The 12,806-nt window shown below is 45.0% G+C and overlaps 1 protein-coding gene across 1 annotated transcript in view; it reads left to right on the forward strand.

Moving 5' to 3' along the window:
* Nucleotides 1–6,281, forward strand: part of LOC310681201 (uncharacterized protein) — an 85,395-nt gene extending 79,114 nt beyond the window's left edge. The window contains exon 2 of the mRNA XM_083448805.1: nt 6,086–6,281. Coding sequence (XP_083304931.1) covers nt 6,086–6,187 — 102 coding nt within the window. The 3' untranslated portion in view covers nt 6,188–6,281. The remainder of the gene's footprint in view (nt 1–6,085) is intronic.
* Nucleotides 6,282–12,806: the final 6,525 nt, after the last annotated feature.

Raw genomic sequence — 12,806 nt, forward strand, 5'->3', positions numbered from 1 at the left:
CCCAGGCCACTTTAACCTAGGCTATAAATGTTGGTTTAAAAAAAAAAGAAAAAAGCTTATAATCAAGAGTACTTTCTATGTGAAAGTACACTTGATTTAAGCTTTTTTAAAAACCAGCATTTATTTGAACTATACTTGCCGTAAAGCTACTGGACGACAAAGTCAATAGCAACTCTCCGTTGATTATTGCTGTCTGAGGCAAATCAGGACATATGAATTACCCCAAATGGTGGATTTGGGGAGGACCTGCTAATGAGGAGATATCCATTATTCATTGTTGCTCTCTGATTAGTGATGGTTTAATTATGCCTGTACTGTGTGCAGCCTCTTTCCTAGATAGCTGTAAAAATTTGAGCACCTTCACCACGGAGTGAGGTAAATCTCTTTTAAGAGGCCTTGGCAAAGCTGAAGATAGTCCTCAGGGTGAGACCAGAAAAGATTAAACTCTTTGATTTTCCTTCTTAATAAGGGGGGGGGGGATGACACACCTCCCTGAACACAGCACTGGACAAAGATCTTTTTGCTGCAGTTGCTGGGTTAGGTCTGAACCATCCTTGCTAGGGTGTGTTTATGGTGCTGAAGGCAGAAGCAACACCAGTGCTAAAAGTGGGCTAGAAAATCAACACTAAAAGCCACTAAATGCAAATCTTAGAGCAGTTGGTCCAACAGTCTATACTAAGGGGGCTGCAAGATTTGGAACCCGCTGGCCACACATGGCCTTGTTATGTGGGAGGCAGGGAGCAAGGCCAAAATTGGATGCCCCAACCCTTGAAATGCCTTCCCCAAGCTGGCTCAGTGAGGTGCTGGGCTTTGGGAAGGAGGTGCATGGGCTCTGGCAGGGTCCTAAAGCCATCCCGTCTCCTTCCCAAAGCTGGGAAAGCACTAACTAGGGCTTTGGCAAGGAGCAGGAGGACTCTAGGACCCTGCCAGAGCCTTCACACCTCCTTCCCAAAGCCCAGCGCCTCGCTTATCTGGTTTTGGGAAGGCAGTGGGGGGGGGGCAGATGTTGCCAAAGGCTTCCAAAAAGGTCTCAAGGATCGCATGCAGCTGTTGGGCCATGTGTTGGACCACCTGTTGCAAATGCTTAGGAAGTTGGAATAGTTTTTAACTTCTTTAGTATTTTAACTTCCACATGTTTTAAAGTATGGTTGTGAATGTTTCTATTTGTAGACAAGCCACTTTGAGGGGGTTTTTTTAATGGGGAAAGGGACCCAATCCATGCTGAGTTCAGCCACTTTCCCCATATGTAACTACTCTCCTCTACAGCATTACCCAAGGCCACTTCTTGTAAGCAACTAAAGGTGTCTTCCTCAGAACTGAGTGGCCCAAGACATTTTACCGCTTGAGGTGCAATAGCAAATATACCCTACCAGGTCAAGGTACATAGTATCCAAGGCTAGCCAAGTTATTTTGGCACCTGGACTGAATCAGTGAATCAGTGTTTGGGTTTGCTCTGGAGGAAAAACCTGCTTCCTTTTGCTGCCCCCACCCCCTAATAGGGCAGTGGGACACAACACATTTCCCAGTGAATGGAAGCAGCCATCAAAAGGCATTAAGGCAAGCCCCTGGCCTCCTTCTGTTGTCAAGCCACATAACACCTAAAGAGAGAGGTCACCTCTTTACTCTGTAAAAAAGAATAATAATAATAATAATAATAATAAATTTTATTTATATCCCGCCCTCCCCAGCCGAAGCCGGGCTCAGGGCAGCTAACAACAATAAAACAGTACAAAAGTACAGCACAAACAACACTCTAAAATCATTCATTATAAAATTAATTAATTCAAGCCACTGGCAACCATTGGGCCAGAGCTCCGCGAAGATTGCCGAGGGAGGGAGTCAGGCTGTGCCCTGGCCAAAGGCCTGGTGGAACAGTTCTGTCTTGCAGGCCCTGTGGAAAGATGTCAAGTCCCGCAGGGCCCTGGTCTCTTGTGACAGAGTGTTCCACCAGATCGGAGCCACGGCCGAAAAAGCCCTGGCTCTAGTTGAGGCCAGCCTAACTTCTCTGTGGCCTGGGACCTTCAAGATGTTTTTATTTGAAGACCGTAAGTTTCTCTGTGGGGCATACAAGGGTCCTAGGCTGTATAGGGCTTTAAAGGTTAAAACCAGCACCTTAAACCTGATCCTGTACTCCACCGGGAGCCAGTGCAACTGGTATAGCACCGGGTGAATGTGATCTCGCAGCGAAGACCCCGTAAGGAGTCTCGCTGCAGCATTCTGCACCCGCTGGAGTTTCTGGGTCAGTCTCAAGGGCAGCCCCATGTAGAGCGAGTTACAATAATCCAGTCTGGAGGTGACCGTCGCGTGGATCACAGTGGCTAGGTCAGGGCGAGAGAGGTAAGGAGCCAACTGCTTAGCTTGGCGGAGATGGAAAAATGCCGCCTTTGTTGTAGCTGCAATCTGCGCCTCCATGGAAAGGGAGGTGTCGAAGATTACACCCAAACTCTTAACGGATGGTGCTGGCACTAATTGCACCCCCGCAAGAGATGGGAGTTGCCCCCCCAATCCCATATCATCGCGTCCCAGCCACAGGACCTCTGTCTTCGAAGGATTTAGCTTCAACCAGCTCCCACGTAACCATCCAGCCACAGCTTCCAAACATCTGGTCAGTGTGTCTGGGGCCGAGTCAGGATGGCCATCCATCAACAGATAGAGTTGGGTGTCATCAGCATACTGATGGCAACCCAGACCAAAACTCCGGACAAGCTGGGCGAGGGGGCGCATAAAGATGTTGAAAAGCATCAGGGAGAGTATCGCACCCTGAGGTATTCCACACACCAAGGAGTGGCGCGATGACAATTCCTCCCCAAGCGCCACCCTCTGTCCCCGACCAGAATAGTAAGTCCCACACTAGTTTTTAAAGGAAGGAACATGCAGTACATGGAATTAGCTGTGGAAACAATTCTTTTATGGAACATACAGTATATGAGCTAGTAGTCTTGCAATTTATTTTCAAATGTTTCAGGTTCTGCTTCCTGCCTCAGGACTTAGCATTTTTTTCAGGCTCCTTTTCTACTCCTGTTGCCTTGGGTTCCTCTCTTTGCTCACTTCAGTTCACACAACTCTGCTCTCCACAGAGGCTGAAGGAGTTAACAGGTGTGTAAAGGAGATGACAGTCTGGGAGTGTCCATATCTTAGACAGCAAGGAATGACTGAGGTGTAATGCAATGGTGGAAAATGAGCTTCTCAGTTCCAGTTGCTTTGTAGGGGTGAGCAAGAGTCTCTGCCACTTCCACACACACACACACACACACACACACTCCTCACAGAACATGATGGAGCCTTTTCCAGTGGAAAAGAGAGAAGCCTTTTGGTGGTGAAGCCAGAGAGTGGAAAGACAGGAGTCTTTTCCCCACTAGGTTGATCTTTATGAATAACTGTGCAGGGAATACTGAAATGAAGTGAAAATGCCACAAAAGTGTTGGTGGGTGTGTGGGTGTGGGTGTATTTGCACACCCACCTGCATGCAGTCAAGTCACTCTAGATCTGTATGTGAGAAGGATAAGATATGAAACCTGAATGCCAAGGTACAAAGCCATTTTAAGTTGTTATCATTGAAAAGTCATTAGAAATCTGTCAGAGGAGCCAGGCACAGATTGCCAAGGAAGGGCTCAGATGCCTTTTTTCTTTGCACAATATCTGTAATGAACTGGAAGGGCTGGGGCTGGGAAGCAGATTTCCTGCCTTAAGCTGAAGCTTCTTTTCAGCTGGCATTTGCAACACTTTTACGATGTGTTCATTGTACCAACTCACATGTTGGTTAACCATTCTATCGTGTGATGAGATATTTTATCTGTCTGACCTCAGCCTTTGCCATATGGTAGGGCAAATTGTTCAGTTGAAAGGCAAGTGAGTTAAAAAGAGAAGGTTGAAGACTTCTGATGAGAAAGCTTCTGCATAAGCTTGGTAACCACTTTTGTGAAGCCATTCTGACAGACAACTATAGCTTGTTCTGTAAAGTGGAGAGGTCGTGACACAGACAAATAGCATCTCACAATATGCTCCTCTCTGCAGTAAATACCTTGGTTTTGTAAGTGGCTAAGAGGTGACAAAAACAACAGGCATGTAAAAGTTATGACGCTAGAAGATGAGCCCCTCAGGTCATAATGTGTCCAACATGCTACTGAGGAAGAGCGGAGGACAAGTACAAGTAGATTCAGAGCTGATGAAGCAGCTGGGCCAAAGCTGAAAGGTCACTCAGTTGCGGATGTGCCTGGTAGTGAAAGGAAAGTTCAATGCTGTAATGAAAAATATTGCATAGGAACCTGGAATGTAAGTTCCATGAACCATAGTAAACTGGATGTGGTCAAAAATGGGATGGCAAGAATAAATATTGACATCCTGGGCATCAGTGAACTAAAATGGATGGGAATGGGCAAATTCAGTTCGGAGGATAATCGTATCTACTACTGTGGGCAAGACTCCCATAGAAGAAATGGAGTGGCCGTCATAGTCAACAAAAGAGTAGCAAAAGCTGTACTGGAATGCAATCTCAAAGATGATAGAATGAATCATAGAATCATAGAATCATAGAAGAGACCACAAGGGCCATCGAGTCCAACCGCCTGCCAAGCAGGAAACACCATCAGAGCACTCCTGACATATGGTTGTCAAGCCTCTGCTTAAAGACCTCCAAAGAAGGAGACTCCACCACACTCCCTGGCAGCAAATTCCACTGTCGAACAGCTCTTACTGTCAGGAAGTTCTTCCTAATGTTTAGGTGGAATCTTCTTTCTTGTAGTTTGGATCCATTGCTCCGTGTCCGCTTCTCTGGAGCAGCAGAAAACAACCTTTCTCCCTCCTCTATGTGACATCCTTTTATATATTTGAACATGGCTATCATATCACCCCTTAACCTCCTCTTCTCCAGGCTAAAAATGCCCAGCTCCCTTAGCCGTACCTCATAAGGCATCGTTTCCAGGCCTTTGACCATTTTGGTTGCCCTCCTCTGCACACGTTCCAGTTTGTCAGTGTCCTTCTTGAACTGTGGTGCCCAGAACTGGACACAGCACTCCAGGTGAGGTCTGACCAGAGCAGAATACAGTGGCACTATTACTTCCCTTGATCTAGATGCTATACTCCTATTGATGCAGCCCAGAAATGCATTGGCTTTTTTAGCTGCCGCGTCACACTGTTGGCTCATGTCAAGCTTGTGGTCAACCAAGACTCCTAGATCCTTTTCACATGTACTGCTCTCAAGCCAGGTGTCACCCATCTTGTATTTGTGCCTCTCATTTTTTTTGCCCAAGTGCAATACTTTACATTTCTCCCTGTTAAAATTCATCTTGTTTGTTTTGGCCCAGTTCTCTAATCTGTCAAGGTCATTTTGAAGTGTGATCCTGTCCTCTGGGGTGTTAGCCACCCCTCCCAGTTTGGTGTCATCTGCAAATTTGATCAGGATGCCCTTGAGTCCATCATCCAAGTCGTTGATAAAGATGTTGAATAAGACCGGGCCCAAGACAGAACCCTGTGGCACCCCACTAGTCACTCTTCTCCAGGATGAAGAAGAACCATTGATGAGCACCCTTTGGGTTCGGTCAGTCAGCCAGTTACAAATCCACTGAGTGGTAGCATAGTCAAGACTGCATTTTACCAGCTTCTTTACAAGAATATCATGGGGCACCTTGTCAAATGCCTTGCTGAAATCAAGGTAGGCTACATCCACTGCGTTCCCTTCATCTACCAGGCTTGTAATTCTGTCAAAAAATGAGATCAGGTTAGTCTGACATGACTCATTTTTCAGAAATCCATGCTGACTATTGGTGATCACACCATTCCTTTCTAGGTGCTCACAGACTGTTTGCTTAATGATCTGCTCCAGAATCTTCCCTGGTATTGATATCAGACTGACTGGGCGGTAATTATTTGGGTCCTCTCTTTTCCCCTTTTTTGAAAATAGGGACAACATTTGCCCTCCTCCAGTCTGCCGGGACTTCGCCTGTTCTCCAGGAATTCTCTAAGATGACTGCCAGTGGTTCTGAGATCACATCTGCCAGTTCTTTTAATACTCTTGGATGCAGTTCATCTGGCCCTGGAGACTTGAATACATCTAAACTAGCCAAGTATTCTTGTACTATCTCCTTAGTTATTCTGGGCTGTGTTTCCTCTGCTGAATCATTTGCTCCAAATTCTTCAGGTTGGGCATTGTTTTCTTTATTGGAGAAGACTGAGGCAAAGAAGGCATTGAGGAGTTCAGCCCTTTCTGTGTCCCCTGTTTGCATTTCACCATCTTCTCCTCTGAGTGACCCCACTGTTTCTTTGTTCTTCCTTTTGCTACGAACATACCCATAAAAGCCAGTTTGGTGCTTTTAACCTCTCTGTGCTTTAGGAAGGGGTATTTGTCAGTGGGTTTTATGATTCCTTGCAGTCGAATAATACCAGAAAGATATGAATGTCTCGTACACCCCAGGTAGTGTGGTTGCTGACCTTGAGCCAGATATCCTGGAGAGTGAAGTCACATGGGCCTTAGAAAGCACTGTTATTACAAGGCAAGTGAAATTGATGATATTCCAGCTGAACTATTTAAAATTTTTAAGGGGTGCTACATTCAGTATGCCAGCAAGTTTGGAAAACTCAGCAGTGGCCAGAGGATTGGAGAAGATCAGTCTACATCCCAATCCCAAAGAAGGGCAGTGCCAAAGAATGCTCCAACTACCGCACAATTGCACTCATTTCACATGCTGGCAAGGTTATGCTTAAAATTCTACAAGGCAGGCTTAAGCAGCATGTGGACCGAGAACTCCCAGAAGTGCAAGCTGGATTTCGAAGGGGCAGAGGAACCAGAGTCCAAATTGCAAACACGCACCGGATTATGGGGAAAGCTAGAGAGTTCCAGGAAAACATCTACTTCTCCTTCATTGACTACGCAAAAGTCTTTGACCGTGTTGACCACAGCAAACTATGGCAAGTTTTTCAATAAATGGGAGTGCCTGATTACCTCATCTGTCTCCTGAGAAATCTCTATGTGGGGCAAGAAGTTGCAGTTAGAACTGAATATGGAACAACTGATTGGTTCAAAATTGGGAAAGGGGTTGACAAGGCTGTATATTGTCTCCCTGCTTATTTATGGTCTGAAGCTCAACATCAAAATAACTAAGGTCATGGCCACTGGTCCCATCACCTCCTGGCAAATAGAAGGGGAAGAAATTGAGGAAGTAAGAGATTTTACTTTATTGGGCCCCATGATCACTACAGCTGGTGGCAGTAGTCACGAAATTAAAAGATGCCTGCTTTTTGGGAGAAAAGTGATGACAAACCTAAACAGCATCTTAAAAAGCAGAGACATCACCTTGCCAACAAAGGTCTGTATAGTTAAAGCTATAGTTTTCCCAGTAGTGATGTATGGAAGTGAGAGCTGGACATAAAAAAGGCTGATCGCTGAAGAATTGATGCTTTTGAATTATGGTGTTGGAGGAGACTCTTGAGAGTCCCATGGACTGCAAGAAGATCAAACCTCTCCATTCTTAAGGAAATCAGCCCTGAGTACTCACTGGAAGGACAGATCCTGAAGCTGAGGCTCCAATATTTTGGCCATCTCATGAGAAGAGAAGACTCCCTGGAAAACACCCTGATGTTGAGAAAGATTGAGGGCACAAGGAGAAGGGGACGACAGAGGATGAGATGGTTGGACAGTGTTCTCGAAGCTACTAACATGAGTTTGACCAAACTTCAAGAGGCAGTCGAAGACAGGAGTGCCTGACGTGCTCTGGTCCAGGGGGTCACAAAGAGTTGGACACGACTAAATGACTGAACAACAACAAAGAGGTGAGGGGGCTACAGATGTTTTGCAAGCCAAGATCCACCTTCCCACTCTCGAGTCGCACGGCTGTGAAATACCCTCTGCCTGGAAGCCTGGCTAGATGGGCAAATGGTGTGACTCAGTATACTGTCTGTACATATATTGTACATACTATCCGTACAATATAAAAATGCAAGGCATCACAATGATTAGACTTTTTTAATAAACACACATATACACTACACTATCATTAGGTCAGCATCTCAGTCACATCCCCTAGAAACTGAAAGAACAAGAGGCAATTTGTGAGTCACTGTCAAGGACTTGTTAGGTGACCAGAGCTGTAGAAAGGAGCTGAAGAACAGGTGTGAGCGGAGGGATCCCTCACATCAACATTCCTGAAAATTCCTCAATTCCTTTTTTTGCTTCCTAGGCACTAGCGTTAGGGTAGGGCACCTCAAGCTCTTGGGACTTGCAGGAGCTTAATTAACTACAAACCGCAACATTTGGGATCCCCTCAAAACTAATGTCAAAGTTTTGCAGTCATTTTGCAGTGTTTTGCAGCAACCCCCCACGTTTTGCAGTGCCCCACAAACAGAGTAACTGACACTCAAAACAGGTCATGGTGTCACTCCAAAACCCAACACCATCCAATTCACTCCAAACTGGCACCCAAGTTTGGCAAAAATTTTGCAGTGTTTTGCAGTTAAAACCCCACATTTTGCAGCACCCTACAAATGGAATAATTGACACTTGAAACGGGGATCATAGGTACCACCCCAAAATCGAATGTTGTCTGATTCGCTCCAAATTGGTACCAAAGTTTGGTAGCTTTGTGCAGCTGAAGTTTGGTAATAGTTTTGCAGAAAACACATCAAGGAAAACATTGAGCCGGGGTTCCTTCCAACTCTGCAATTCTATGATTCTCTGATTATATCAAAAGGTTGTGACCTCATGTGTGACCTATTAAGCCCAGTGGTAAAGGATGGTGACCTGGAAGAAGCCTCCAGACAGCCATGCATTCAGAGGGCAAAACAGTGAGGAGCAGGGGCTTGAAAGCCTCATGTGTTAGTAGGTAACACCTGTGTGTACAAACGCCATGTCATTTCCAGGCCTCCCTGGAGTTCCTTATTGCTTAGCTACAAGTTATCATGGTGAAACTTGCTTAGTTTTGTCATCCTTATTAGCAAGGAGGTCCAAACCATGGTTTAATTTGGACTTGGACAAATTCCTGGGGATAGGTAATGCTCCTACCTCTTTAGTGGAAAAGTGGAAAAGATGATCCCAACAGAGGGGAAACCAAGCAGTGAAAGGGTTGAAAGAGAAATCCAAAAGCCAGAGAGAGAGATAGACTTGATTTCTGCTTGAATACAAGGTTGTGACAATTGGAGAAGACCTTCCTGGGATGTTGATGCTGTTAGCTCCTCCATTGTAGGCTCAGGTTGTATATATGTGTAAATAAACCATATATTCTAAAGACACTACAGCTTCCGCTGTCCTTCATTCTAAGGAAACTGAACCCTGGGGAAGCACCTGCACTGCCTGGTGATTGGGGTGGCGTGCAACAATGCCACAAGGCTGCTTTTCGACCAATATCAACTCCTAAAACTGTTAAATGTTGAGAGCTAAAATCTACAAAAAAGTACAACATATACCAGGGAAGCATAGAAGAGTTTCCAATGGTCTTTCCTGATCCTTGGCAGTTGAAGTCATAATCCAAGTTCCAGGCTCTTTCCTCCAGAGAAAGGATGTGGATTTAGCTTATCTGAGGGATTTGATATTTGCAGACTCCTGTATGAAATGACCTGATCTGCACTTCAACAACTTTTGCATTGCTCTGGATGCTGTGATGCAATTCTTGGCAGTTTAAAGGCATCAAGGTATCAAGATAAATTATTTTGAGAGAAAATAGACATTTAAATTAGTATCTTTAAGAAAAGAAAAGAAAAAAATGAATACATGCTAAAATGTATTAAGACGATGATTTTAAAATATGTACTTTTAAACTTAGCAGGTTCATTTAGAAATGGAACAGAATGGAATAGGGTATAAGAAGGCAACATAAGAGACAGATTTGCCCACCCTGCTGCAGATGAGCAGAGTGACATCACATCAAATTCCATCAGTCTCCAAGGGTGGGACATCTTAATAGTTCCTCCCACTACGGGGGGGCCACTAGGTGGCGCGTTGGAAGATGGCCGACAATAACATCTCTCTGACCCATACGAGGTATTAAGGGGCTGCTATGGGAAGTTGGCAGCCTTCCTGGCCCCCCCAAGGGTATGGGGGGGACTGCCCTGCCAGCGGTGTTCATAATGCACCCCCTGATCCGAGAGACGGGGGTGCGGAACACTTGGCACAAGCCCTCGATGGAATCAGATCTTCCCGACGCCGATTCCAATCAGCGCGTGCTGGTTGCTTCAGCTTGGAATTATAATTGGAACTAATTGGAAATAACGGATTGGAAAGAAGGCTGAAGCACATATATCAAGTGAAGCTCGACGATAAAGACTGCTGATTAATGCATCTCTGTGACCGGGAGTGACGGATGGATAAGTAAATCTTTTGATGAACTACCACTATGAGAATGTAAGGCTGGAACGAAGGGGGGGGGTGGAGGAAAAAACTCTTTCTATTTCCTTTGCATGATATGACTATAATAATCCTCCACCCCAGAAAGAAATAAGATCGTCGCGTTTTAATAAACATAAACAGAACTTTAAGACTGTGTGGGAGGAAATAATTACAATACGAGAAGATCGAATGGCGAGAAGGAGGAAAATTTCTATGACGCAGTTAAAAAAATATGGCGTCTTGCCAAGACAGGCTGAGCCGGAGAAGGAACAGAAGGAACAGGGGGAGGAGATTCAGGACTACTTGAAAGAGAAGGAAGGTTGGAATGCAAGTTTGACCTGACAGAGCCCCCAGATTTGTCTGATTTATTGGGCTAGCCTGAGGAAAAATAATGGACCGACCGAAGATTAACTTTGTTTATGGAAGTATTTAACAGAGGTCGTTCCTGAATAATATGAGCTTGGAAGAGCACAAAACCCACACAGAGACGCCAAATCTTCAATCTGTTTGTGAAAATCATCAGAGATTGCAAAGAAAGGAATAAATGATAACAACAAGAAGAGAAAGAAAGTAATAAAGGTCTATCCGAATCGAACTGGATGGAACTGTTTAATAAAAGCAGCAAATAAGTGATGTCTGGAGTCATCTGGAATTTTGGACTCGTGCGGAGCTTGATGTATGGGTACCCCCCAAAATTTTAAAATTTGGCTGTATAATCTGGAACTAATGTGATTTGAACAATGTGATGTGATTGGCCTGTTAATAAAAATTATTTAAAAAAAAAAAAAAAGTTCCTCCCACTACCTACTGACAAACTGAACTTCACCAGAATGTGGTGTGACCATGACCACGGTTTGCTCAGCTCCCTGCTCTCAACTCTCACCAGTGGATGCAGATTAAATAATGTCCATATTTCAGATTTCAAGTAAAGTGGTACCTCGGGTTAAGAACTTAATTCGTTCCAGAGGTCTGTTCTTAACTTAAACTGTTCTTAACCTGAAGCACCACTTTAGCTAATGGGACTTCCTGCTGCTGCCACGCCTCCGGAGCACGATTTGTGTTCTCATCCTGAAGCAAAGTTCTTAACCTGAGCTACTATTTCTGGGTTAGCAAAGTCTATAACCTGAAGTGTCTGTAACGTAAAACGTCTGTAACCTGAGGTACCACTGTATGGAGTCCCTGTGTGTGATCCTGTTTATGCATCTCTTATGTCTGTCTCCTGGCAGAGGAGCAAGATGCAGTCAGTGGGGCTGAATGTTTTAAATCTTGTCATGGGAGAAGAATGCAGAGCAAAACCTCCTCCTTTCTCATATTGTACAGTTTCAAGGCTCAACGTATAAAGGAACTCTCCCTTTCCTTGCTTCCATTCATTTTCTTCTGTGCCACCCCTGGGATTGCAGTAAAATTAACCTCATTCATGGCATGTTTGCTCATAATTAGAACTCTTGTTCAGCCTTATTAGCCGCTAAAATGAATCATAAGCCCGATTTTCAGCTCTGTTGCAAAGTGCACCAGAGAGGAAAACAGATTTGCAGTTGTGTCAAGTGCTGCTCAGAGTAGCAGAAAAAGCAAAAAAAATGGCTTGTGTTCAACTTCCATTTTGCTTCCTGGTTACTGTAGCAGCTGCAGCATTGACCTCTGAATAGCTGCAGCTAAATCTAATCAGTGACGAGACAATTCAGGAGAGGTAAGTGAGAATCTGCTGCAGTTCTGTGGCCTGCCTGGAGCATAATATGGGGACAAAGGGCAACTGCCTCAGGGAGACATTAATTTATAGGGGTAAGATGTTGAGGAAAGCACAATGTTTGCACAAACCCTGAGTGGAAAGTATTGTAATGCTTCCATATGAGAGTTTAAAGGAATAATAATCTAAGGTGCATCAACGTTTGGAAGCTCTCAGAGCTTGTGATAAACATGTAGGGTTGCGTTAAGAGGAATTAGCATGAGGCTGCACAGGATTTGCACACTCAAATGCAGTACTCCTTCCAGTGTATCATGATGCCATGCACAGTCCCTGACTTCTGTGAATAGTGAGAGGTTCTAGAAACAGTGCTGTTGGTGTTAGTTTCCACTGAGGGCCACCTCAGTAGACCTGCATCTTGAGGAGGCCTCAATCCCAGGCAGCTGTGCCGGGTTCTGCCCAACATTGTGGGGGACCAGTGCATGCATGTGATATCACACGCGCTGACTGTGAACGGAGGCCTGACCTGCCCTGTTGTGCCCCCCCCCAAGGCCCAACGGGGCCTGCCACAGCTGCAACAAGCCCTATTGGGCTTGGGGCAATTCCACTGTTAGAGCAATGCTAACCCCCTTGTGATATTGGGCTGCCTGTAATGGTCACGTAGGTCTGATTTACACATGCAGCATTAAAAACCCTTTCAACTGCAGATGAAGAAACACTTAACAATCCCTTGCATCATTTCTCAATTTCTTGTGTGCTAGCTTTCCCCATGCTCCCTCCACGCCCTGTGGGAGCATTTAAAAAACGTGATTC

This window comes from Podarcis tiliguerta, assembly GCF_965153285.1.
Source record: "Podarcis tiliguerta genome assembly, chromosome: 7".
NCBI classification, from domain to species: domain Eukaryota; kingdom Metazoa; phylum Chordata; class Lepidosauria; order Squamata; family Lacertidae; genus Podarcis; species Podarcis tiliguerta.